The sequence below is a fragment of the Phalacrocorax aristotelis genome, chromosome W (assembly GCF_949628215.1).
Source record: "Phalacrocorax aristotelis chromosome W, bGulAri2.1, whole genome shotgun sequence".
NCBI classification, from domain to species: Eukaryota; Metazoa; Chordata; class Aves; order Suliformes; family Phalacrocoracidae; genus Phalacrocorax; species Phalacrocorax aristotelis.
Genome location: NC_134310.1, coordinates 30,206,824 through 30,231,740, shown reverse-complemented (window position 1 = coordinate 30,231,740; position 24,917 = coordinate 30,206,824). Strand labels below are relative to the sequence as shown.

The following is a 24,917-nucleotide window of genomic DNA, read 5'->3' as shown; positions in this document are numbered from 1 at the left end:
CGCGACGGCGAACGGCGGCCGACCAGGGACAAGACAGGGAGAAACGCGGAAAGGAAAGGGCGGGGGGGGAAGGCGTTGGGGAGGGTGCCTTTATGGGCGTGGTCTAATGGGAGGGGCGTGGCTTTGGCTGTATAAGCAGGGCGGCCGGGGGGCGAAAAAGGGGTGTGGGGTACCCCGGCCCCCTTCTGTTCCCTCAGGGTTGCGGCTCCACCGGGCTCAGAGGCCTGGAGCGCTGCCTGAGTCTTTCCAGGCCCCTCACGGCCCGGTTAGAGCAGGCCTGATGATGACATAGGGAGGAGGAGGAGGAGGAGGAGGAGGGAGTTCCTGGTGAGGAAGAGCAGGAGAGGGCTGCCGCTGAGACCTGCCCAGTCTGTCCCCTGGGTTTGTTCCCATTCCTGCGCCTTTTTTAAAAAAATAAAACTATGGGAAGGGATGTTTAAAATTTCAGCTTGAAAGTTGAATGATTTTTTTTGAGAGGAGAAAAGACTTGGGGAGAGAATGAGAAGACAAAACAGTCACCCAGTGAAAACCCAAAATTGGCTTTAAAAAGTAGAAGTAGCCACAGAGCAATGTGAATGTTGACTTTCAGCAAAAATCTGAGTGGGGTGTTTCCCCCCAGAGCCCACGGCCCTTGGCAGGTGCTGGAGAGGTTGGGGGGGGCCCAGGTTAAGTCTATTTTTCAGGGTTGCTGTCACTGCCTGTGTTCCTTGGGGCGGCTCAGGAAGGAGCCGGGGGCCCAGGCACGGCCCTGCCTGCTCGGGGTGTGCTGGAAATCCCATGCAGGGCTTGCTTTGAGCCTGGCCCCTTCCTGAGGCTGCAGCTTTTGGGGGAGCACGGGGTCTGCATGGCCCCTGCTGGTGTCCCTGGCAGTGGGGGCCAGCACTGCGGCACCGTGGAGCTGGAGTTTGGGGACCTCCGGGTGGTGGGGTTTGGGGGTCCCTGGGAAATGGGGTTTGGGGGCTGTGGGGTTTCAGGGTTGTGGGTTTTGGGGGTCTCAGGGCGGTGGGGTTTGGGACAGTGGGGTTTGGGGGCCTCTGGGCGGTGGGGTTTGGGGGTGGTGAGGTTTGGGGGTCTCTGGGAAATGGGGTTTGGGGTTCTCTGGGCAGCAGGGTTTGGGGGCAGTGGGGTTTGAGGGTGTATAGGTGGTTGGTTTGGGGGGTCTCTGGGCAGCAGGGTTTGTGGGGTTTGGGGTTCTCTGCAGTGGTTTGTGGGGTTTGGGGGCCTCTGGGTGGTGGGGTTTGGGGGTGTGGGGTTTGGGGGTGTCTGTGTAGTGGGTTGTGGGGTTTGGGGCTCTCGGGGCAGTGGGGTTTGGGACAGTGGGGTTTGAGGGTGTATGGGTGGTTGGTTTGTGGGGGTCTCTGGGCAGCAGGGTTTGTGGGGTTTGGGGGCCTCTGGGTGGTGGGGTTTGGGGCTGTGGGGTTTGGGAGTGTCTGTGTAGTGGGTTGTGGGGTTTGGGGCTCACTGGGCAGCAGGGTTTGGGGGCCTCTGGGTGGTGGGGTTTGGGGCTCACTGGGCAGCAGGGTTTGGGGGCCTCTGGGTGGTGGGGTTTGGGGCTGTGGGGTTTGGGGGTGTCTGTGCAGTGGGTTGTGGGGTTTGGGGCTCTCTGGGTGGCAGGGCTGCGGGGTGCCCCCTGGTCCGTAGCACCAGACCCGCCTCCAGCAGGTGGCATCTTCCACCCAGGTTTTGCTGCTCCGGCTCTTCTCGGGTGGTGGAGCCGGGAGGAGATTCGTGAAGCAGCTCTGGAGCCCTGGGAAGCAAAGCTCAGAGACACTCCCTCCGAGGGTCTCCCCTCCCTGAGCGTGCTGGTGGATGGGGCGTAGGGGAGGGGGTGAGACGCTGAAAACTGGGCGCTGGTGGGAATCGCCCGCGTAACGGGTCGGTAACAGGTCGGTGACTTCTGGAAGGGTTTTGGTCATTGTGTGGAAATTGCAACTGCAGGACAAATTTGCAGTTGTTTAGTCGCTGATTGATGATCCCAGCTGTTGATAAGATGCGTTAGCAATTATTTACAACTGATGAGGAAACTGCTACCGAGTCCTGCAACTCTTTTATTTGGGAGGTGGGTCTAGACAGCCCGGTGGGGCCCAGCCCCAGAGCCAGACGGAGCTTGGCTGCCCGCAGAGTGGAGCCCGTGGCCCCGGACGGGGCATTTCACACCCCGGAGGGAAGTTCCCTTCCACGCTGAGGATGTGGATGCATTTCTCCTTGCCCTGTTTTATGGTTGGAGGACAAGTTGCCACTTGATCAAATGGGTGCTGGGTGCCTGTGGGATGGGGAGGGAAGGATCAAGGATCCGGCTCCACTGACTTTGTCCCTCTGGAATTCCCTGACGCAGGAACTGAGGAAGCTGAACGTGGCACCACTCGTCGGGATGCAAATGGCAACGGATATTAATGCACGTGGAGATAGGGGTGGCCTGCTGCCTGCCGCCCCAACACCTCCAGCACGTAGCAGTCGAGAAGAGCCCCCCACCCCGAGCCCCTTGGCTAATTGTGATGTGTTTGTGCAGGGAGAGGTGACTCAGGGTGAGGACCCTCTGTTGCAGGACCACCTTGTCCCTTAGGCTGAGGGAGCCCAGGCAGGTAAAAAGCTCCATGTTAGAGCTGCGGCTCCTCTGGCACTTGGCCTGTTCCCCGTGACCTGCAGGCTCTGGGCTCACACAGAATCTCCTGCCCAGACCTTGACCCTCCGCATCCCTGATGCTGAGCGTGGAGAGGGGGTCCCACGCAGGAGCCCTTCTCTGGGGCTTGTGGTTCCCGCTGCCCCCGGGCAGCCCTGTACCCTGCCTTCAGCCCCGGCTGCAATTCCTCCCCGTGGGGGACACGAGGGTGCCTGGGCAGATGCACCCTGTCTCTGCTGTCGCTCTGGCGGGGCTGCACGTCCCAGGAATTGGGTTTCGGGCCTTGGCTGTCCCCTGCCTGCCTGCTGCCTCCGAGGGAGCTGGGTCTGGTCGGGAACAAATTTGAGTCACCCTGGGAAGCCAGCAGCCAGGAGGATTTTCCCACGGTGCTGCGGAAAGAAGCCAACTGCACCCTCTTCCGAGAGGACTGACGAAGAGGTGACACCTCCCGAATTAGTATCGATTCATCATTAGACAGAGCCTGCTCCCCAGGCAGCCGGGCGGGCAAAGCGGCCATCCCTGCTCGGGGAAAGCGGAAGGGAAAGAGGGAGGGCTTTGGCCAAGGGCAGCAGAAAATATCCCGGGCCTGTCGTTGTCCAGGGTTATGGGGTGGGCTGGGAGGCTCCTCCAGCAGCTCTGAGTCGCGATCCCACCTGGGCTGCACTGTGGAGGGGGACACAGAGGACTCTACGATCCCTGACCAGGGCTCGCGGGAACCCATGGGTGCCTTGGCCTCTGCCACAAAGTCTGCGGGTGTTTGGGAGCAGAGGCGGCGTGGGGCTGGTGGTCGCCCTGCCAGCCGGGGCTTGGTGGGAAAGGTGAAAAAACCACGGTGCTGCTCTGGACCATGCTGGTGTCAGGAGGAGGGGAGCAGCGGGTGCCACGTGGGAGCCACCCGAGGCCACGGTGCCCGCCAGTCCCGGGGCAGGGAGCGCTCCCGGCAGCCCATGCGGATGCAGCGGAGGTTAGTCAAGGCCCGTTCCCGCAGCACCCGGCGCTGCCACTCGCATCGCCCGGGCCATGGGTGTTGGCGCTGAGCTCACGTCCAGAGACGTTACTTAATTCAGACAGAGCCACCGTGCCAGGCGCTGGCAGGGGGCGGCTGCGGGCTGCGGTGGTGCAGCTGCCGGCGGGCTCTGGCACGGGGGTGTGTGTGTGCGTGTGCGTGCACGTGCCCCGAGCGCGCGGTCTCAGTGGGAGCCAACGCGCCGTACGGCCAGACTCGCCCCGTGGCACCAGCCGGGTGTGCAGGCGCCGCGCCAGCTGCGCAGGGTCCGGTTCCCATCGTGCCTGGGCGGTCAGCGGGGAAAGTTGCCCATCGCCGGGGCCGGCCCCACAGCGGCGTGTCCTGCAGGGAGCACTGAGAGCTCTGGGCAAACTCTGCTGGTTTGCTGACACGGGACCTGCAGCATTCACATCAACCCAGACACGCAGGTGTTGCTGCGCGCCGCCGTGGCATTGCACGGGCGTGTTGCCGATGGCGCTGCCCCTCCGTCGGCGCTACGCTCGTCGTGCTCTGCTGAAGCCTGGGGTCTCTGGCTCATCGTGTGTCCTATCGATGAGCACGCAGGGATGGACGGCAACGCTTCCCTCTTCAGCCCCACACGCTCCTGCCTTGCGGGGCCGGGGGCAGCCAGAGCTTTTGGCAGGTCCCGGCAACGTTTCGTGCAGCTTCCATCTCTGCTGCCAACTCCCTGGTGACTCGGGCAAGTCGTTTTCTAAAAGGTCTTGGCCTCTGGGCCCTGTGCTCTTAAATAAAGCAGTCACTGTAGCTAAAGCCCACTCGCTGCCTGGCCCAGCCGTGCCAGGCAGTGGATCCGGGGGCGGCTCTGAGCACAGGCTCCATCCCAGGCTCTGCCTCGAGCCCTTGAAAGCACAAGCACCTCCTGGAGCCCAAGCAGCTTTCCAGCATGGTTCCTGCCAAGTGAGAATAACTGGTGCAGCTGGTCTCCCCGCTCCCCTCCACCCCACATTATATATAATTGCCTATTTTAATTAATAAATTGGAGGCCACTCAAAGGAAAGCGGCAAGATTTGTTACAAACACTGCAGGGATTGTCTGCCAGCCCCGAGCCAGTCATGTCACGGCGGATTTGAATCGGTCTCCCTTTGAATTCACTCACAGACAGATCAGGAGATTTACATCGCCCACCTCATCTCCCTGAGCCTTGCACCTCCGGGCTGCAGGTCCAGATCCTGCCCCGGCAGTTATCCAGCAGCTCCTGATAACCTGCGAGCAGCGGGCACGGGCTGAGCCCCGTCCTCGCCACCGCCACGCCGACCGGCTGTGAGGTCTAAGGGGTGCTGGTGGCGTGCGGTCCCCGGCCGGCTCCCTGCACAGCTCTGATCTGGATCCGGGATTTCACGTGCAGGCAGGGGCTGAGGCAGGGCAGCGGCGTGGCGACGTGGTGCCTGTATCTTGCGGCACCAGCTGCCCCGCCGCGCCACCCCGGCGGGGAGCCCACCTGCCTCTGGGAGCGTGACGGCGCAGAGGCTCGGGAACTTCGGAGTCTCGGGGGACTGCTTTCAAGCTCCACCAAAAAATTCCCTTTTCTTTTTCTTTTCTCTTTTTGGATTCCTTGCTTTTCTTACGCTTGATTTAAACCATTGTTTTACAAGGGAAATTTTAATGTGAAAAACATGTTTTGTTTTTCTACTAACTGCAAGTCTGGGCTATGTAAGCAATCAAGCTTCTCCTCTGATGAGGGCTGCGGGGTGGATGGGGACTCCGCGGGGGGATGTGCCCTGTGGCAGCTCTGCCCTTCGCTGGCCAAATCTCCGGGAGCCAGGGACCGGGATCCTGCGGAGCCGCCAGGCTGGCGGGGCCGGGATGCCCCAGCGCGGCTCGGCTCAGCCTCAGCCCCAGCAGCTGTCATCACCGCAGCTCGTAGTGGAAACCTCCTTTTGGCGAGAGCTGGTGCTGCGAGGTCAGGCTGCGGGAACGGTGTCGGCCTGCCGTCATCTGCAGGACCCGTGTGGGATCGGCCCCTCCAGCTCTGTCGGATGGCTTCTCCCCTGACTCAGAGGGGTCAGGCTGGGCCCTCGGCGGGAGGGTTATGATCATCCCTCGGTGACCACTTAGCCTGCGCCCCGCTGTGCGGTGTAGCCTCTTGCCTTTGCTTTCCCAAGCACGCTGCCATCATCCTGGGCAGCGCTGCCCCAGCCTCCCGCAGGAGCCCTGGGCCTTGGTGTCCGTCAGCCCCTGTGCCGTCACCCGTCGGACTGGCAGCGGGATGTGGCTGCAGGGGCTGCGTCTGGTGATGGGGTCAATGGGCAGAACGAGGCCAGCACCTCCCACCCCTTCCCAAGCCGAGCTCTGCCCATGATGAGTGCTGGATTATGCTGGCGGGGCGCTCCAGGAGCACTCTGGTGAAGACACCCTGGGCAGGAAGGTGGAAGAAATGTGCTTAGGTGCCGGGCTGAGCCTGCATCATCCATCTGGCTGGTATAGGAGGAGGGTGAGCAGCAGCCCGGCTGTCCCATCCAGATAACCAGCACGTTGCTGCTGGACCAAAGATCAGCGGGGCAGACATTGCCCTTCCTGGTGCTGCTCTTCCTCCTCCAGCAGCACCTCTCCGCAGCCTCTCCGAGGAGCCAGAGAGGCTGTAATGACCCAGGTTTCACCAACTCCCAGTTCCTCTGGACCCAGTTCAGCCCCACACGATTTCATTACATTTTATGGTGCTGCCAGCTCTTCCCTCGAGGCTCGGTTTGGTCCTTCCTTCCACCGCGGCAGAGGAAGCATTTACACTGGGGAAACCGCACGGCTGGCCTGGCCGCTGACTCACGGCTTGTTTACACGGCATGCCCGTGAAAGTTACTCAGAGAAGTGTGTCACGCGTGGCGGAGCCCGGCCACATGAGCCCGGAGACCCGGCAGCCCTGCAGCTCCTGCAGGTTCGGTTTCAGAAAGCTTGGCTGAGCAGGGGGCGGCCAGGTGCTCCCAGGGAGGTGCTGGGCACACAGGTGATTCCTGCTGCAGCTCTCCCCCGGACACTTGAAGCAGCATCCTCTGCCCCGTGGGGCAAAGGACCCAATTTGCTCACAGTGTTGTCCTCGCGCCTGCCCCGATGGCCTCCTGGAGGACAGAGGTGCACAGCCACTCTTCCCTCTGCGTTTGTGTACACGGGTCGTTCTCCTGCATCACCTTCCGTGTGAAGGTGTTCCCCGCTTGGAAGCACTTGGTGTGGTGGGGAGTGACCCTGGCAGCAGCGTGGGGCTGTGCGGGGCTGAGCAGCAGCGGGGAGCCCCACTCTCCTCCCTCCCCAGCCGGAGCCGTGCCCTGGGTGCAGCCAGCACCTTCCCTCTCCGCTTGCGGTGCTCCCAGCTCAGGCTGGACCCCGGCAGGTCACCTGTGCCGGCATTTGGGGCTGCCGACACGAGCCCCATGGGCCGCGGTGGAGCCCTGCCGACCTCTCGCCCCGGCTCCCCCCGCGAGGCTCAGACAGCCACGCGGGCAATAAGATCGTTTTGTAAGGAACTCATTAAGGCAGCTATAAATCTGTGTGTGCACAGACAGGAGAGATGAAAACCGAGCCAACTGCAGGCCATAGACAAGAGACATCTGTTCTTTCACTGTGAGGGGAAACACACTTTGTCAGACCCAGCTCCTTCTCCTGGGCCAGGCAGCAGGGTCCTGCAGGATGGGACAGGACGGGATGGGACCCCACTACTGCCTCCCGGCTCCAGCCACTGCTTTCCCTCATCCCAGCCTTCCCAGTCTCAGCTCCACGCTGCTTGCACCTCCTGGCTCTGTGCACCAGCACTTCCGTGGCAAAGACAGAGCCCAGAGCATCTTCCGTCCAACACAGGGCAGAGCTGGGGACACCAGAACCAAAGATGCTTGGAAGGAGGTGTCAGGCGAGGGTGGCTCTTGCTGCGGGGAGCCAAAGCCCTGGAGAGGGGGAGGATGGTGCTGAGGAGGGGAGAGGGAGCAAACCTGCTCTGGGATAATGCTGCCTGCAGCTCTGGGCCCTGCAGTGCACAGGGCAATGCCAGGTGCCAGCAGCAGGAAGGGGGTCTGGGTCTGCCCCCCAGGCACCCCCTGAGGCCCGGCCGGGACCCACCACCCCAATGGAGAGGCGTGGAGGGCCCCGAGCTGCAGCAGCAGCGGCGGTGAGGTTGGGGAGCAGCTCACACTCAGCCGAAACCACAGAGCTGAGAGCCATCGGACGGACTCACTGGCTGGGCGTGCGGAGGGGGCGCAGGCAGCAGAACAGATCTGGGCTCTAATTAAGCCTTTGACACAGTGCCTCGTGAAATCTTAGCCGAATAATTAAATCCAATTGCCTGAGATACGAGCACTTCTACAATACACTGAAAACTGGCACAGAGATCATCACCAAATGGCAGGGAGTCAGGCTGGGGGGTGCAGGGGGGCAGCGGGTGCCACGTCGTTTAACCTCTTTCCTGCCGGCAGCCTGGAAGCCGAGGTAAAGGGTGCGTAAATTAACCACCCATCTGATGCTGCATTAGGGGCGAGTGGGGAGCCCGGCGGGGAGGGGAAGGGCATGCTGCAAGAAGCCGTCCCGCAGGTCCCGCAGCCCGCTCCTCGGTCCGGGCGTTCGCAGGGTGCAGTTGGGTTGGCAGAAAGGCATTAGCCAGAGGGATGAGTTTGATCAGGAGTCAAACAGGCCGGGTGATCAGATTTGGAGGGGCAGGTCTTGGGAAGATATGCAAGCCTCCCACCCCCCTGCCCTCCCCACACGCAAGCTTTCCCGCCCTGCCCTCCTTCATCTGCAGAAGTGGAAGTGTCCCAGGAACATGAAACGATTACTCGGCGAGGAGAATCCAGCTCAGCACTTCTTGGCATTTGTTCACGGCTTTTCATCTTCAAAGCTCCTTGCAAACATTAGCTAACTAATCCCTGCAACCTTCCTGTGAGATAGTGCAGGATCAAGCAGAGGAGCATTATCTCGCCGCAGCAGATGGGGAAACTGAGGCACGGAGCGGTGACGCTGCTGCCCCGGGGCGCGGGGCGAAGCTACGTGTCAGCGCTGGGGGTGGAGTGCGGCTGGCCGGGCCATTGAGGTGCGGATCGCACCGCTCCACCACTCTCTCCCCAACGCCAGTGATGCAGCTGTGAGCCATAAGCATCTCTCCAATTTACCTGGCTGGAGCCATGCGGACACGGCAGAGAAAATCCAGCCCCAGGGTCAGAGCTGCCGGCAGCAGCTCTGTGCCCCGAGGGGCAGCCCCCCACCAGGGCGGAGGGGCCATATGCTGTGGGGCTGCGGAGCCGTTGCCGCCCACAGCACCGAGGCCGTGCCTTCAGCTCTCTCCCTGCACGGGCGACTTGCCACGTGGTCCGAGGGATGCTCGTGGAAGGGGAGGCTGGGGCTCAGGGTTGAGCTTCACCCAGTTCCCGCTTGCTGGGCTCTCGCTGCGCTTTGGTGCTGACTCTTGGCAGATAATGAGCTGGCCCTGCTGCGCCGAGCGTGGGCCCCATCCCCGGGGGTTTCTGGGTTCTCGTGGCCTCATGGCTACGCCTGAGCTCGCGCAATGCCTTGGGCTGCGGGGATTCCCAGCTGGCAGCCCCACTCCCCGCGGGTGCTGCTGGGGTGTTTGGCAGCATCTCTGCTTGCACGGCAGAAACCTGGGAGTCCCGCTGCCATGGGGAGCATAATGGGGCTGGGACCGCTTTGCTCCGAGGGGCAAACGGCAACCAAAACACATCCAGGGACCTGCCCAACGCACGCCGTCAATATGAAACCTCTGCTCTTTGCCTGTGCCCTGACCTGGGCTCTGTGAGAAACACTTCTCAGTTGAATGTCTTGTTGCAAATTGCAGCTCTAATTGGTTTAGCAGAGTTTAATTAGGCTGAACTGATGAGAGAGGTGAGATTCTCTCCTTAAAGGAGTCCAGCATTTCAGGAGGAGAATGAAGCAGCCAGGGTTTGGGGGAGGGAGGGAGGGGGGAGGAGGAGGAGGAGGAGGAGGAAGAAGATGGTTGGCTCTTGAACCTCAGCCTGAAATCTTGCGGCAGCCCGAACTGTAGGGGGAAGCCGCCTGTCCCAGCACAATACCAGAACCCAGACGGAAAGGTCAGATGTGAGGCTGCCATTCACTGGGGCTGCAAAGAGCTCCTTTGTCCCCGCGCCAGCTCCTCCCGCCGCCCCCAGCACCCTGCCCGGCCCACGGGCTCCTTTGATTCTCCTCGGGTGCCGCTGCCACGGCAGGGCTGGTTTCTCCACGGTTCCCAGCCTGGCTCCTCTCCCCCCTCGCTCTGCGGGTGCCGCTGGGGCTCGGTTACCACCCGGGCCGTTTGTGGGAGCGGAGGGGAGCGGGGAGGCAGCATCGCCCCACGTGCGGCAGACTGGTTGGTGGAGTTTTGCTCCCAGCTTTGCCTGAGAACCAGCCTTGGCCCCTGCCTCAGGCGTGTCCGTGGGCAAGTTGCTTCCCTGCCCACAGCAGGACAGCACTTCCCAGGGCTGCCGAACCCAGGGCAGGGGGCGAGTGGAGCCCCTGCCATGGCTTTGCTGGGAGCAGGGCAGCCGCGGCAGGGCTCCGAGTCTCTGGGCACCGGCAGGCCTTCTCGAGGCAGCGCCGAGTTACGCCGGCTCTGGGGAAGCAGCCTGACCCGCTTCCCTGCCGGCCTCCAGGCTCCTCCTGCCCCACGTCAGGCGGAGCGGGAGCCCGGCTGCTCCCTTCCAGATGCAGCAGTGCCTGCTGCTCCGGAGCGAGGTCCGACCCCTTCCCTGCCAGAGCCGGCCGGTTGTGCAATGCTGCTTGCAGCCAGGGAAAATCCCTTCCTGGCCTCCACAAGCTCCTCTTGCATCCCGGAGCATGTGAGTGAGTGCATCACCACCCGCTCACTCATTGAAATCCAGCTCGGGGATTTGGCTCCCCAGCCCTCTGCCCTTACATGGGCAATTGCTCCGAGGCTGGTGGGACGGGGACGGGAGCAGCGCTGCCCAGCCCGGGGCCAGCAGCATGCCAGGAGCCTGCGCAGCTGGGGGCTGCCGACTCCATCCTCCCTTCTCGGGACAGCAAACCCTTCGCTGTCCCTCATGGCGGGACTCCCTCCCCCATACACACGCCGTCCGGAGGTACCGTGGCACTGCAGGGCCCGAGGGCTCTTCCACCAGAGCCCTACAGATTACACCAATGCCACCTGGGGTAAAACCCCAGACCTCCCCATTCCCATCCCCTCCCTGGGGGTGCAAAGGGCTGCATGGGGAGAAGAGGAGGAAGATCCGCCTTGGTGGAGGGCCAGCCCGCTGCCCTTCCCTGGGACTTGCCCTTAGGACGGAGAGAGGAACAGGGACACGGTGGTGGCAGCGGACACAACTGCTCTGCCTGCGCTGGCTGCTGGCATCTCACCCTGCTCCCCCCCGGTCGTAGGAGCCGGGCTGCTCCGTGTCTCACTGGACTAAAGCTGCATCCAGCCCCATCCTGCGCCAAACCGAGCTGCTCATGCTGTGCTGGCACCGGCTCGGAGCGAGGAGGCTGCTGCCGGGCCGGAGGGGTGGTGCAAGGTCCCCCGGGCCCTCCGGCCGGGGCCCCTCTCCTGAAAGAGCCCGGCTCAGTTCTGCCGAAAACATGACCTCAGCTGAGGCCAGTGCAAAGGGTAAAACGTTCCTCAGCTGCACAGCCGGGAGACAGACACACAAGTTCACGGGGCTGGAGAAGGGCCCTGGGCTGCAGCAGGAGCAGGGACAGGCAGACCCCCATGTCCCCAGCACTCTGCCTGGGGAGTGGGGTGACAGACGGGGGGCCCTGACTGTGCCCTGACACCCCTTGCGGGTGGGTGGGCACTCTCTGTGTGGTGGTACCGAGCAGGGAGTGAGGCCAGGCAATGTCAGGGAGCCAGACCCACCTTGCCCTGGGCTCCCCACAGCCTGCAGCCCCCCTGCCCTCCCCAGTCCTGACGGGAACCCCCAAAGCCTGGCAGCACTGGCAGAGCCGCAGCTCACCAGCCTAGGCCAGGCCGTGCAGGGTCCGGCACACGATCAGGAGCCGGGATGGAGCGGCCCTCGCAGCGATGGGGACGCATGGAGAGACCAGTGGCAGTGTGTGCCATGAGGGGTGCGTGCCCCTCAGCTCCTCTCCTCCCCCTTCTCACCTTGCGTGGCTTGCCCGGGTGAGGGCTCACACAGCTCGAGGCAGCGGGACCCAGCAATGCCTCGGTTTCCCTACTGGTGTGGTGTGGGTGATGCTGGGCTGCCGGCAGAGCTGCGCTGGCGTTTAGGGATCAAAGATGAAAGGCGCCACATGACACAGACCTTACCATAACTCTGCTGCCAGACGGGGCTGCTGTGGGGAGGAGGAGGAGGGTGGGAGGAGGCACACAGAGGGTTCACGCGAGGATGGGTGGGTGGGGAAGGAGCGGCGTGCGGGAGGGACAGGGTCGGGCGGGGGAGCTGCTCTGGGCAGTGCCCAGGCCCCAGCGGTCCCCCACGCCCCGGGGTCTCCCGGGACGCGTCTCTGCTCTCTCTGCCCCGGGCCTTGTGCCGCTGCTGGGCTCCGCCACCTCCGCACCCCGAGCACGGGGCTCACCCCCAAACCCGCCCCTCCCCATCCACATCCCGGTGCGATCTAGCTGCGGGGGGCCGGCCCCCCGCTCGGGCTGGAGGACACACGGACACATCGCCACCACGACACCCGCCCACCCGGCACTCGCAGGCGCTGGCGAGGAGACCCTCGCTGCCCCCCCGCTCCCACCCCTCCCCCCGCGCTCTCATCGACACCCCCGCACCCCCCCCTTGCACCCGAATTTCCATCCTCACCCCCCTCCCGCTCCCCTCCCTTGCACTCCAACCCTCAGCACCCGTCCCCTCGCCCCCCAACTTCCACCCCCGCCCCGCTGCCCCCGCCCCCGGCCGCGGCCCCCCCGCCGCCGCCCCGCCCGGTGATTCACGCCGCCCCGCCGCTTTATAGCGCCGCCGGCCCCGCCGCCGCCGCACAGGCAACAGGTCGCCGGAGCGTCCCGGCCCCGTCCCGGCCCGTCCCGCCGCCCCGGCCCGGCCATGCCGCTGCGGCTGGCGCTCTGCCTGCTCGCCCTCTGCAGCCCCGCCGCCGCGCACGGTGAGTGCCGCCCGGGGGGGTCCCGGCGGGGGGGTGGGGGGGGGGCACCGGGGCAGCCGCTCCCGCCTGGGCCACTCGCCCTTCCGGCCGTCGGTGCCGCCGCCGCGCCCCGGCCCGGCCCCACCGACAGGTGCTTGGGACAGGGGCGGCCCGGCCCGGGGTCCCGGCGCCGTTACCGGGGCCCCGCCCCGCCTCCGGGCGCCGCTATCTGCTCCCCCTGCCCCGGGCTGGGGGGTGCGGGCTGCGGGGCCGGGCTGGGCTCCTTCCCGGGAGGCTCTCAGGTGCCCGGTGCCACTCGGGTGGCCCCTGTCCCCCGGCTGTCCCTCCCCGGGGCAGTCGCCTCCATCAGACTCGGTCCCGGGGCTGCCGCAGCGGGAGCGAGTGCCCAGGGTCCCGCACGGCCCCGCTGCCACATCCCGTATCGTGGCAGTGCTGGTGCCCGACCCCGACATCCCGCACCCCTGCATGCCCTGGGATGGGGGCGACCACGGCAGCAGCCTGGCTGGCCCTGCCAGGCCCCCCACATTGCTCCCAGGGCGCCTCTTGGGAAGGGGGTCCCTCTCCCCAGGCTGGGGGGCAGGAGAGCTGTGCTCTGGAGCTTTGTGCGCTGGGTAGGAAGAACTGGGAACGGCGGCCGATTCATGATCTGGGTGTGGAGTTTGCAGCTTGAACCCCTCCCGGTTCGGCTGACAGTGCTGGCAGCACTTGTGGGCGCTTGGGAGGTGTCCGGGCTCTTCGGTAGCTGTTTCCTCGCAGGGAAGCCATCCCAGCACCCAGGCCCGGACCCCGGTCCAGAGCTCCAGCAGCCCTTTCCAGCGCTGTGGAGCCGTGGCTGCTGCTGCCAGCGTCGGCTCTCCCGCAGCGGTGCTGGAGTTTCCGTCTTCCCCCCACGCGGTCCCGTTTCTCTCCATCGCTCCCTGCCAGCGTGGGCAGGCGCCACGCTCCCCAGATAGCGGCAGGTCAGGATGCCCTAACAGGCGGGGAAGGCTCCCGAGAGGCCCCTTGTGCTGCTGCAGCCCCCGGGATCGCATTTGGCATCGCCCCAGCCCACGGGATTTCCGCTTGCTGCTTCGCAGGGTCAAGTACAAGTGCTGGAAGGCCCCAGGCAGGGACACGCTGCATCCCCCCCTGGCCAGAGCCCGGATCCTCCAGCCATGCTGAGCATGGGAGCGCTGCACCCTCGCGGCCGAGGCTCTGAGGATGGGGTGCCCCTAGAGCCCTGCGCTGCCCTTCTCCAGGCTGCAGCTGCCTGGCTCCGCTTGCAGGGCGGGTGGGCTCCATCCTCCCAGCCTGAGGCACATCCCCTGTCAGCGTCCCCACACCGCAGCGTGGCTCGGGAGGCGGCGGGTGCCCCAGTGCCACTGCCCGGGGCTGCACCCCAGAGGCTGGGCGTGTGGGCAGGGGGTGTGTGGATCTGTCCTGTGGCGGGTGGGATCGCTCTGTGTGCGGCTGTGCCCGCGGGTGGCAGTTGCGGGGTGAGCATGGTCCAAAGCCAGCACGTGGCTCCCAGGGAGCTTGGTACTGTTGGGGAGCTGGGGCCACGGGCTCCTATAAAGGAAAACTAAGCTTGAAAGAGCAATTGGACAAATCCATGGGGGATAAACCCACCGATGGCAGAGGTGTGTTGCCTGGCCGATGCTTCCAGACATGTCCAGGCCGCTGATTGCCGCAGCCCAAGGGTTTGCTCCATTCACATCCACCCTGCGGAGCTGCGGCTGGATGTAGCCGGGCCTGGAGCCCCACATGCTTTTGGCTGAATGAAAACTGGGTGCATGGCGGGGGGTGGGTGGGGATGACACACACCTGGGGTCCGAGGCGGGTGCTGACCTTACTTTGGAGCAGGGTGAATCCCTACTTTGAAGGGGAGCAACTCCAGCCTGGCACCGGCAGGATCTGTCCCTTCCCCCATCCCTCCCTTGCATCTTTAGCTGTTTAACAAACCTCAAACGCAGCTAATGAGAGCATAAACCCAAATAAGCGTCAGAAGAGGCTGGTTTGCAGAGGCGGAAATTGCAAAGGAATCACTCACAAAAAAAAAAAATATAACTGATTCGCTCGTGGGGTTAAGGAACAAACAAGCTTTTGAGTCAGAGGGATCTGATGCCGCTGGGCTGGCCCCGTCCCAAGGGCTGTGTCAAGTGCCCTGTTCTCCAGCCGGTGCCTCGGCCTCTCCTCGCAAAGGCTGTGGGTGTCAGGCCCCCGCACTGGGGGGACAGTGCCCAGCCTTCCGTGGGGCTGCTGGCACGTGCTGCTGGGGGTCTAGCACTCGCAGCCCAGGTGCCCGTCAGCCCTGCTTCCCGTGTCCCTGTGGGGAGGTGGTGGGGGCTAGAGCCTCCCCTCTGTGGGGTCAGGCAGGAGTTAGGCAGCGATGCAGGGAGGGCAGGGCAAGCTGCAAGCCCACACCCTGGCTTGCCAGCTGACCATCTCCCAGAGCATCGGTTGTGAGTGCAGGGATAACTGATGCATCCCTGCAGTCCCAGTGCTGGGTTTCACGCATGTTGCCAGAGGAGCCGGGCTGCCGGGACCTCGGGGCATTGGGACAGCAGTGTGGGCACAGACCTGCCGCACTGTGCCGGGGGCCCACAGGGACGCCTGCTCCGGGACAGCCCTTGTGCCACAGGAGAGGTGGGAGCCAGCATGGAGCCTCTTTAAGTTCCCAGCTTGTCCCACGCTGACCATTCCCGGGTACTGGTGCTGTCCCCATGCCTCTGCCCTGCCGGTGGCCTGGCCATGGCAGGGTCTGGCTGCCCTTCGCGTGGTAGCACAGCGCAGCGGGGGCCCCTCACCCTCTACCCTCTCCGCAGGTGGGATCTGCTGGCTGCAGCAGGGGAAGGAGGCCAAGTGCACCATGATCCTGAAGACGGGCGTGACGTGGGAGGAATGCTGTGCCAACGGCAATGTGGACGTGGCTTGGTCTAATTACACCTACCCAGGCAACAAGATCAGCCTGCTGGGCTTCCTGGGGCTGGTGACCTGCCACCCTTGCAAAGGTGAGCGTGGCTGTGGGGCGAGTGGGCTGCGGCAGGGCTGAGCTCTGCTCGGGGAGGATGCTCGGAGCCCACAGCTCCGGGTGAAGCAGCAGCGATGGGGCTGGGCTGCCCCTCCCCAGGCAGGGCTGTCCAGTGCCCTCCTGGGCTGTCTGGGATGGCACAGGGACCCCAGGGACTGCTGACCCCATGCTTCTGCTGCTGCAGCTCTGGGACAGATGCTGCCAGGGGGCCAGGGCTCATGGACAGCCTCCATCCCCTGGCAGCTCTCACTATGTGTATCTTTGTATCCCCACTCTGGAGTGGGATGCGTGACCTGGGGCTTGGCTGGGCAGCCCGAGTGGAAGGAGTGGAGCTGGGGCTCCCTGTTCCCAGGTTAATGCTGCTGTGCCTGGGGCCTCCGGCCCCTACCCTTGCCAGGTCTGCTCAGAGGGAAACTTCTGAAGTTTTTTTTAAGGAAAAAAAGATCTATTTCTCTCCCTCTGCTCCCCCTGCCTCCTCCCAGCATGTGTGTGAAATGGCTTTATGTAACGGGCAGTTCCAGAAGTGGAAACTCTCCAGCTGTGAGTTCCAGCCCCGCCAGATGTTTTGGCGTGCACCAGAGGCACGGATCCCCCAGTTGCACTTGCGTGGCCGTGTGAGAACATGCTCGAGGACCTGCTGACCATAGTAGGCAGGAGCAGGTCTTTGGAAGGTCACGTTGTTATTTGCTTAAAGCTGGCGGGGAAGGCTCTTAAAACCACTTCTCCTGACCCCTCTGCACCCCTCGGTGCTGCTGCCCTGGCTGCTCCTCCGTCCTGTCCTGGCGAGGCTCGGGGTCACACGCAGCTGAAGGGTGAGTGAGATCCTGGCCCTGGCTTTCTGCCCCGTCTCCCACCATGGGCTCAGCCCCGTGGCAGCTGGGCAGGCTGGCCCTGCTTGGTGGGTGCCAGGAGCACCGAGACCCTCTCCAGGGGCTGGCCAGGGAGCGCGGCTCCCCCCCTGCCTGGGGCAGTGTGGTGGGGATGGGCAGCCCTCATCCCAGGGGTCTGCCCTCATCTCTCAGGGAGGCTGGGGGATATGGGGGGCTCTCAGTGGCCACAGACAGCAGCGGGCACTGGGGATCATCGCTGTGTGGGAGCAGAACCTTTGCTGAAATTGCCGGAGAGCCTGGCCAGCATGTACACCGCAACTCCCCACCCTTCAGAAAGCCCCTGACTGTCCCATCCAGATGGAGCTGGTGCTGCTCCCCACCGGGCTCGAGCGAGCTGGAGGCCTTGGAAAAGGGTGGATGAGAGGAGCTGTGCTCCCACTCCCCGGGCTCGCAGCGCCAGGAGAGGTTACTCCAGGATAAAGTGGGCTGCAGCCACCAGCCCTGCGCCAGCAGCCAGGGCGGCCGAGCCCCGCGGGAAGGTACTGGCCAGACCCCTGGGGCTCCACAATGGGCCTCCGGTGGGGAGGCAAAATTCCTGGCTGCAGCTGCTGGGGACACAGCGTCCCCCCCGGGGACCTGGCGCAGGGCGGGAGAGCCGGGCTGTGGGGTCGGGGTCACGGACGTATGGCCCCGCCGCCTCCCTGCCTTGCTGAGGCAGTCTGAACGGACGGACCCTGCCATGCAGCATCCCAGAGCAGAGGGCGACGAGGGTCCCGCTTGTTCCAGCAGTCCTGGGGCACAGGCCATGCCCCTCTGTCCCAGGGTCTCATCCCTGTGGCTTTCAGCAGAGATGCTGCTGGGGCTCAGCCTGCTGCTCTCCCCTTCCCTTGGACAGGCCCCAGCTATGGAAATTAGGGAGCAAACTGGGAAACTGTCTGTTTCCCACCAGGGAATTTCCCCTGGGGAGAGCTGGGCCAAGCAGACGGGGAATTTCCCCTTCCTCCTCCCCCTCCTGCCCCCCTCCCCCCCCCCCCCCCCCCCAATGCTGTCTCCCAAAGTGACCCATCTCCTGCAGGGAAATCCCCCTCTGTACCTCCCAACAGCTCCCAGCACACACCCTGTCTGCGGGAATCCCTCCTGCTTGGGGGTGAATCCCTGCCTCGGGAAGTTTCTGGGGCCTGCCTGGCCTTCCTCCCTGGGGGTGCTTATGGAGCCACATCCCTGCATCCAGAGGCAGCCCTGCGCCCCCCAACTCCTGGCATCGCTCGTGTACCAGGGGGCAAAGGGTCCATTTGGGGTGAGGGCTGTATATGTGCTTGGGGGGAGCGAGGGGCTTCCGGCTGCCCCAGCCAGTAGCCCCTGTCCCCACCGTGGGCTGGGTGCTGACCCCTTTGCCTCTCCCCATGGAGGCACCAGCATCCAGGATGGGCCCCTGGTCGGAGCCAGCGGCCCCTCTCCATCCCCGCCAGCGTGGGCACGGCCCCGGGGCAGTGCCGGGAGCTGGCAGGACCCTCTGAACCCGGCCCCCGTGCTGGCCGGGAGGCGACCCGGGGGACAAAGCGGCCGCCTGTCTGGGGATCTGCGCTCGCTGCTGCGTACCGCTCTTGTGTTCAAGTCACGGAGGCCTGGAGTGAAACAGGGCTGGGTATTGTCTGGTGGAAGCGGAGTTCTTGATTGCCCAGACAACTTGCGAAGCCCAGCTCCTTCTGGAGGAGCTGGGGCCTTACGGAGATAGATTTTTTCCATTGCACAAGAAAAAGAAATGTCTCCTTCCAAAAAAATAAATACGTAGAAATGAGTTAGCTGGTGCTGAGCGGAGGGCCGGGGCTCTGGCTGGGGCGAGTGCTGGACGATCGTGCGGAGCTCAAGCCAACGACCTGCTCCTTGGTGGAGCTGAGCAGATCCAGATGCTGCTCAGGGCAGCTCGGCGTCAGCATGTGTGTTGTGACCCCGGGAGGGATTCGGGACCCTGAGGGCTGATGCCAGGCCCGTCCTGGTTGGTGCTACGCGGTGTGGCCATGGGGTTGGGGTGCAGGCCAGCCCGGGCAGGATGGATCCTTCCCTCGTGGGTGGCAGCCGTTGCCGCTTCCTCACGTGCTGCTCCCCTCTGTCCCCAGAGAGCTGCGAGGGGGTGGTGTGCGGCCCCGACAAGGTCTGCAAGATGAAGCACGGGCGTCCCCAGTGCGCCTGCGCCCCCGACTGCTCCAGCCTGCCCCGCAAGCTGCAGGTCTGCGGCTCCGACGGCTACACCTACCGAGACGAGTGCGACCTGCTGACGGCCAAGTGCAGAGACCACCCTGACCTCGAAGTGATGTACCAGGGCAAATGCAAAAGTAGGTCCGGTCGTGCCCCCACCCCGTTTCATTCCGTCCCCATCCCCTGTGGTCCTTCTGCTCCCAGCTCCATGTGGGACTGGTCCGAGCTGCGCCCATGCGGAAGGAGATGAACGGCAGCGTGGGTCCCCAGGCCCACACGCTCGCCGGCTCTCCTGGCGCACCGCAAGCCGCTCTGGTGCGCAGAGGAAGGGTCGCCCTGCCGTGTCGTGCTAGCACATCCAGGCACGTCCTCCCCTCTCCCACCCGGGAACCCGGGCCTCCCCTGTCCTCCCCACGCTGTGGGCAGCGTGTCCTGCCCCGAGCACCGGCTGCTCCCATCGTCCCGAGGCTTCAGCTCCACCAGCACGGCACCGAGGGTTTGTAACCGGTGCCGGTCCCTGGCTGTGCCCGGGGCGGGAAGGTCTGCCCCGGCGCAGAGCTTTGCCTGCGGCACACGGGGCTCTGTGCCTGGCGAGGGAGCGTCGCTCCGCAGCCAGCCTGGCGCTGACGGGCAGCTGTGGCCCCCAGCCCGCAGGGGAGTCACGTCCCTCAGCGTCGCCCTCGTTGTGCTGCCCGCAGCCGGCTGGAGCGGCTCCGAGCTGGCAGCCGCCCGGCTGGCACCCGCCGGCTGCCCACGGCCCTGGCCCGGCCACCGCGGCGGGGACGCGGCAGCGAAGCCGCCTGTGATGCCGACGCAGCCTGTCAGTGCTACGGGGGTTTAGCCTCACCGCGGGCTGAGGAACAACAGTCCATCAAATGTCACTTACAAACATCGAGCCCCTTTTTTTGTTGTTTTGTTAAAGAGAGCAGCAATCCTCCTTGCCCTGCCAAGAACTGTCAGAATTATTATGATTATTTTTGCCAGCCCTCCTCTCTGAAACGCTTTGCCTGTCAGGCTCTGGATTGCACAGGGAAATGCAGGGCAAGAAATGTGAGTTGCGAACTGGGAGTTGCAGATGCCAAATCTCCTTCCAATCCAGCAGGGAAAGAGAGGAAGGCGGAGGGATGGCGTTATGAAGTGTTTATGGTGTCCGGGGAGTGCTGTGGGTCCCGCCGTGTCCCCGCTGCTGCTGCGGGGTTGTGCCAGGGCAGGGGGGCTGGCAGGCTGCGTAGACCCCAGGGTTTTGCTGCGGGATATGGGGGTGCATGAGCCCCCTGCTCTGTGCCAGCCCAGCAGAGCTCTGTGCAGGGCCTGATCCTGTCTGTGCAAGCTCCTGCTGCCCCCCGCCCCCGTGCGCCCTCGCTCGCAGGGCTGGGTCGAGTCCAGGGTGACCCTGCCCTTCCCCTCTCGCCGGGGCGCGCGGCGGCTGCCAGGCTGGCCGGAGCGGCTGCGGCTCCCTCTGCCAAGGCACCTGCGTGGGCTGTGCCCCTCTTGCCCCAGCGAGGTCCCACTGTGCCAAGCCAGGCTCAGCCCCACGCGCTCAGGCTCTGCAGCCGGACGTCAGCTCCCCCTCCCCAAGGGCTGCGGGGCCACGCTGACCCTCGCGCCTGCGACATCGGCCCCTGCCAGCTCCTGTCCTCAGCTGTGGCGGCGGTGGGGGAGCTTGGGACCCTCCGCCCTGGCTCCACTCTGTCCCCCGGTAGCTAAAGGGGACCCGAGCTGCCCGGGTTTCCCTGGGATGATGCGTGCTGCCCACCGGGGTCAGAGGAGCCGCAGCGGGAGGACGGCTGTCCCCGGCTCACCTCGGCCGGGGAGGCTCAGCCACGGCTGCGTGTGCTTCCCCGCAGAGTCCTGCTCCAGCGTGGTGTGTCCCGGCACCCACACCTGCGTGGTGGACCAGACGGGCAGCGCCCACTGCGTGATGTGCCGGACGGCTCCCTGCCCCGAGCCCACCAGCCTGGACCACGCTCTCTGCGGCAACAACAACGTCACCTACCCCTCGGCGTGCCACCTCCGGCGGGCCACCTGCCACCGCGGCCGCTCCATCGGCGTGCGCCACTACGGGAGCTGCTCAGGTGAGCGGGGCGTCCTGGGGGCGGGGGGGAGTGGGCTCGGACCCCCTGCGCCCGGCTGCCCCTCACGCCCCCCTCACCGCCTCTCCCCCTTCTCCCGCTCTGTTTCCAGCTGCGGCCAAATTCTCGTCGGAGACTGGCAATGCCGAAGAGAACTACGTGTGAATCCTCCCTCGCCGCAAGGCTGGACCCAGGAGACAGGGGCATTATGTGTATATTGTACAAACCGTATACCTGATATTTATTAAGATAAAAAGATCCTTATTTATACCTGTGTATGTTATGCAGTTGCAGGGGGCCCGATTCTTGGTCCTGCCAGCAGGGGAGGGGGCTCCCAGCCCGTGTGGCTGGAGCGATGCCGAGCCACCCCAGGGATGCTCCGGTGCCTGCAGAGCTCTCCACCGGCCGGCGCCCGCTCCCGGCACTCGTACAGCCCTTCCTCATGGCCGGCACGGCGCTGAGGGGGCATCCGTGCTGCCGCGCGTTTGGCCCCCCCACGTGTCCTTGGCCGGCAGCCCTGGGCCTATTTATTTTTGGATTGAATTCTTGGTACTCTGCTGACGTTTCTGGCCAGGACCTCGAGGTCTAGAGGGAATCTGCGCTTTTGCCTTCCCCAGAGGGGCTCAGCTCCAGCTGCCAGCAGCAGGAAAGACAGCATGGTGCTGCATCTGATTGGAGATAGATAGATATATGTTTTATGTATTTTTTTCCTCCTAAAGTTTTAGCATGTGTATGTTAAAACAGATTTTAGTTTAGGTTTTCCTGGGCCCATTCAGACCAGGCTCCCACCCATCCTCGGAGGGGATGCCAGTGCCCGGAGAGCTGGTGTGATGGCGGCTGGGCAGCGCTGCCCACTGTGGGCCATGGCAGCCCTGAGCGGGGGGCACGACTGTCCCCCCAGGCCCACCGTGCCCACCGCTGCTGCAGGTGCCCCTGCCCAGAGCCCACTGCCTGGGGGCCGGCCTGCCCAGACCCCTCTTCATCCCTCCCTGCCAAAACCCCTTTGAGAGCATCCCAGGCTGCTGGGGGGGCGGGGGGTGTCCACAGACCCCCAGGCCGTTTCCAGGGCTGGCACTGGGCAAAGCAGCCGTGCGGTGCCCCGGGACAGCGCTCCGCTCCCAGCCCCGCTGCAGAGGGGCTGCGGGGGCACGGGGCCGGGGTGGCCGTGGGGAGCACGGCTCGGCGGAGGGGGACAGGAGAGGGGTGATGGCCCTGCCCCCTCCCCCGGGGACCCCCAGCCTGGCTCCCCCTCGGCTGTGCAGTCCCAGCCCCTGCCTGCCCCCACCTCCCACACCCCCTGCTCTGTCGACACCGTCTGTATTTATTTTTACTACTTCTCTCATTTGTGTGTTGTCACCCATGTAAATACCATCTCATCTCTGACACCAAGAAGCTATTGCCTTTATATAAATATCATATATATAATATATATAAAAATACCCTATTTTCTATTTTTGTATGATTGCGTTCTGATTCCTGAGGCAGACGCTGTGGGAACATATACATTTCCTATTCTGTATTGTTAGGGGCATTTTACAGCTGTGTTACAATTTGGAGTATAATTAAAAAAAAGAATAAACGGTGCTGCGGGTCCAGTTTTGTTCAGCAGGTTCTGGGGCCGCAGGAAGCGGCTGCCTCCCCTGGGGCAGTTTCCCGCAGGGCTGTGCTGCCTGCGGCATCGCTGCTTGCCCCTCGCTGGGGGTCCGGGGGTCGAGGCAGGTACGGGCAGGGGGACGTGGGGGCACATGGGGTGGGAGAGCCCCTGGCAGCAGGTGAGGAGCTCGGCCCTGCTCCCAGGCTGCATCTGCTTTGGCTTGGCGCTGGGGTTTTTCCAGCCCGGCCGAGGCTGTTCTCTGCAGCGGGAGGAAAGGGGAGAGCGGGGAAGAGCAGCGCAGATAAATCTGTTCCCAATATCAGGCCGTGCCATGAGGGTTTGGTATTTCACAAAACAATTCCTGCCATTAATTGGGTCCTGATGTGCGATGCTTCCCCGGCGGTGGGAGCCCGGGCGGCAGCCTGCGGCTTGGCGCTCCGAGCTCAACAGGAGCCGCCGGCGCTTCCCCCATGCCGGGGAGGGGCATGGTGCAGCCCCCAGACCCCACCGAGCCTCGCATAGGTCAAGCCCTGCCCGGCCTGTGTGCCCAGCTCAGGACCTGTGGCGTGGATGGGCTCCGGCACGGCCCTGATGGCAGCGGGGAGCTCCCGGGGCCGGGCTGGCTCTGATAGACCCCCAACTGCCCCCCAGACCTGGGCAGGGGGGTTACACAGGGGGAAACTGAGGCACCGTAAAACAGTGCTGGGGAGCGAGACCTTTGCTCCTGGCCGCACCCAGCACCCTCAGCCCTCCCTGTGGTCCAGAAGGGTGCTGAGCATCGCACAGGATCCAGCCCAGGCTGCAGCCAGGCTTAAACCCAGGCGCCTCGTGTGCCCCAGAGCTGCGCTAAGCCCAGCCAGGCACCGCTGCCGGGCAGCAGCACCTCAACCCTGGGTGGGCACAGCAGGGGCTCTCCTGCAGCCCCTCTCCACCCACCCAGCTCAGCCATACACACCCCCCCACCCATGGATTTTGGGGGTGGGCGTAAAGGAGCTGCCAAAACGCTGCGCAGGACTTTCCCTGGTGCCAGCGTTTCCCACACGTGGTGGTGTGTGGCCTCTACAGCCCGCCGGCAGCGCCTTCCTCCCCGAAGCAGCTCACCTCCCTCCGCCTGCCCCGGACAGAGGGTTTGGCCCCTGAAGCGCCTGGTGCGCTGCCACATGCCGAGCCCGCGGGCACAGGCTGTGGCGGCGACGTCAGCTCCCACCGATGAGCGGGAGATTTCGGCTTCCAAAACACGGCCGTGAGTCAGGCGCCGCCTTCTTGCCGGTTTTTGGGTGGTCTGGGACAAGCCGGGACAGGCACCAGCTCTCCAGGCTTCCCGGCAGTGTGCAGAAGCCCCGGGGCTGGCAGCCCTGCCCCAGCATCCTGGGGGGGTCTGCCCATGCTGCCAGTGCCAGGAGCCCAGAGGGAGTTGGGGCTTCCTTGGAGGCTGGCAGCCTGGCAGGGGTCTGTCCTCTGCTGGGTGTCCCCCGTTGTCCCCAAGGCCACTGATGCCCGTGGCTGTGTGCCCCTGACCTCACGTAAAGCTCCGCAGTGGGGAGCCGGGAGTGCATCTGGAGAGGATGGGGCAGCCAAAGCCCCTGGAGCCCCCAGCACAGGCACCATGGGGACCACAGAGGGGAGGGTGCCTTCTGGGGACCTCTTGGCATGGTGTCCTAGCCTGGCCTTCGTCCCCCCCAGCAGAGCCCCCGGGGGTGGGTAGATGGCCCGAGCCGGATGCTGCGGTCGGCTGCAGCCTCCTGCGGGACCTCCTGGGGGGTGGGGGGGCGCGGCCCCCGGCCACAGCCACAGCCACAGCAATTTGCAGATAAAACAAACAACCAGGAGCAGGGAACGCCTGGGTCTGTCCCAGGAGATGGTGGCGACACCGGGCAAAGTCGCACGCCGTGTGTGTGTGTGTGTCAGCTGAGACCTAGCAGCAGCTCGACACACGTCCGTCCGTCCCCGGCTGGCATGGGCAGCTCCTGGCCCCTGTGCCTGCGGCTGCCCAGCTCCCTCCAGGGCATGCGCCCGTCTGCACGCCCGAGCGTGCCGGGGAGGCAGGTGAGGCCTTCGATGGGATCCCCACGGGCTCTGCCAGCGCAGCCGGGCGGCTGGGAGCCCATCTGCCCCCGGGAGGTGTCTGTGGTTCCCCTGTTTGGGGGGTCCCTTAGCGCGGTGGGGAGGCTGCGGTGTGGGACGGGACGGGACAGGCCAAGACTAGACAGATGGGATGAGACGGGGTGGGACAGGATGGGATGGGGAGCCCCACCCCGGCGGGAAGGCAGCTCAGGCGCTGCTGGGGATGCTCCGTGGGGTGGCAGCGCCTGGATGCGGATCCTGGCTCCCCCGGGGCAGGGCCTGGTCCTGAGCAGGGGCTGGTGCTTCCCACCTTCCTCCTGCACCCCCTGCTGCAGCCACCTCAGCCCAGGACAAGCTGGGGTCTGGCAGGGGACCAGAGCTAAAACTGGAGCAGCAGGGTGGCCAGAGAGGGGGTTACAGTGGGCAGGGGCAGGACAGGAGAGGGGAAAGCTGGGAAACACCAGCCCCATTAGGATGGCAGCAGCTGCCTGGGCAGTGTGGGGTTAA

General features: G+C 64.7%; 1 protein-coding gene across 1 annotated transcript; it reads left to right on the top strand.

The window, feature by feature from the left end:
* The first annotated feature begins 12,479 nt into the window (after positions 1–12,479).
* Positions 12,480–22,326, top strand: FSTL3 (follistatin like 3). The gene is made up of 5 exons (XM_075077353.1): positions 12,480–12,644; positions 15,449–15,634; positions 18,602–18,817; positions 20,528–20,755; positions 20,865–22,326. Exons 1-5 carry the CDS (start codon positions 12,587–12,589, stop codon positions 20,915–20,917), a joined length of 741 nt encoding a protein of 246 aa, XP_074933454.1. The 5' UTR covers positions 12,480–12,586; the 3' UTR covers positions 20,918–22,326.
* Positions 22,327–24,917: the final 2,591 nt, after the last annotated feature.

Coding starts and splice junctions, on each gene's coding strand:
- FSTL3 (XM_075077353.1), top strand. CDS start 12,587: ATGCCGCTGCGGCTGGCGCTCTGCCTGCTCGCCCTCTGCAGCCCCGCC. Junction 15,635..18,601: donor GACCTGCCACCCTTGCAAAG/GTGAGCGTGGCT, acceptor CTCTGTCCCCAG/AGAGCTGCGAGGGGGTGGTG. Junction 18,818..20,527: donor GTACCAGGGCAAATGCAAAA/GTAGGTCCGGTC, acceptor GCTTCCCCGCAG/AGTCCTGCTCCAGCGTGGTG.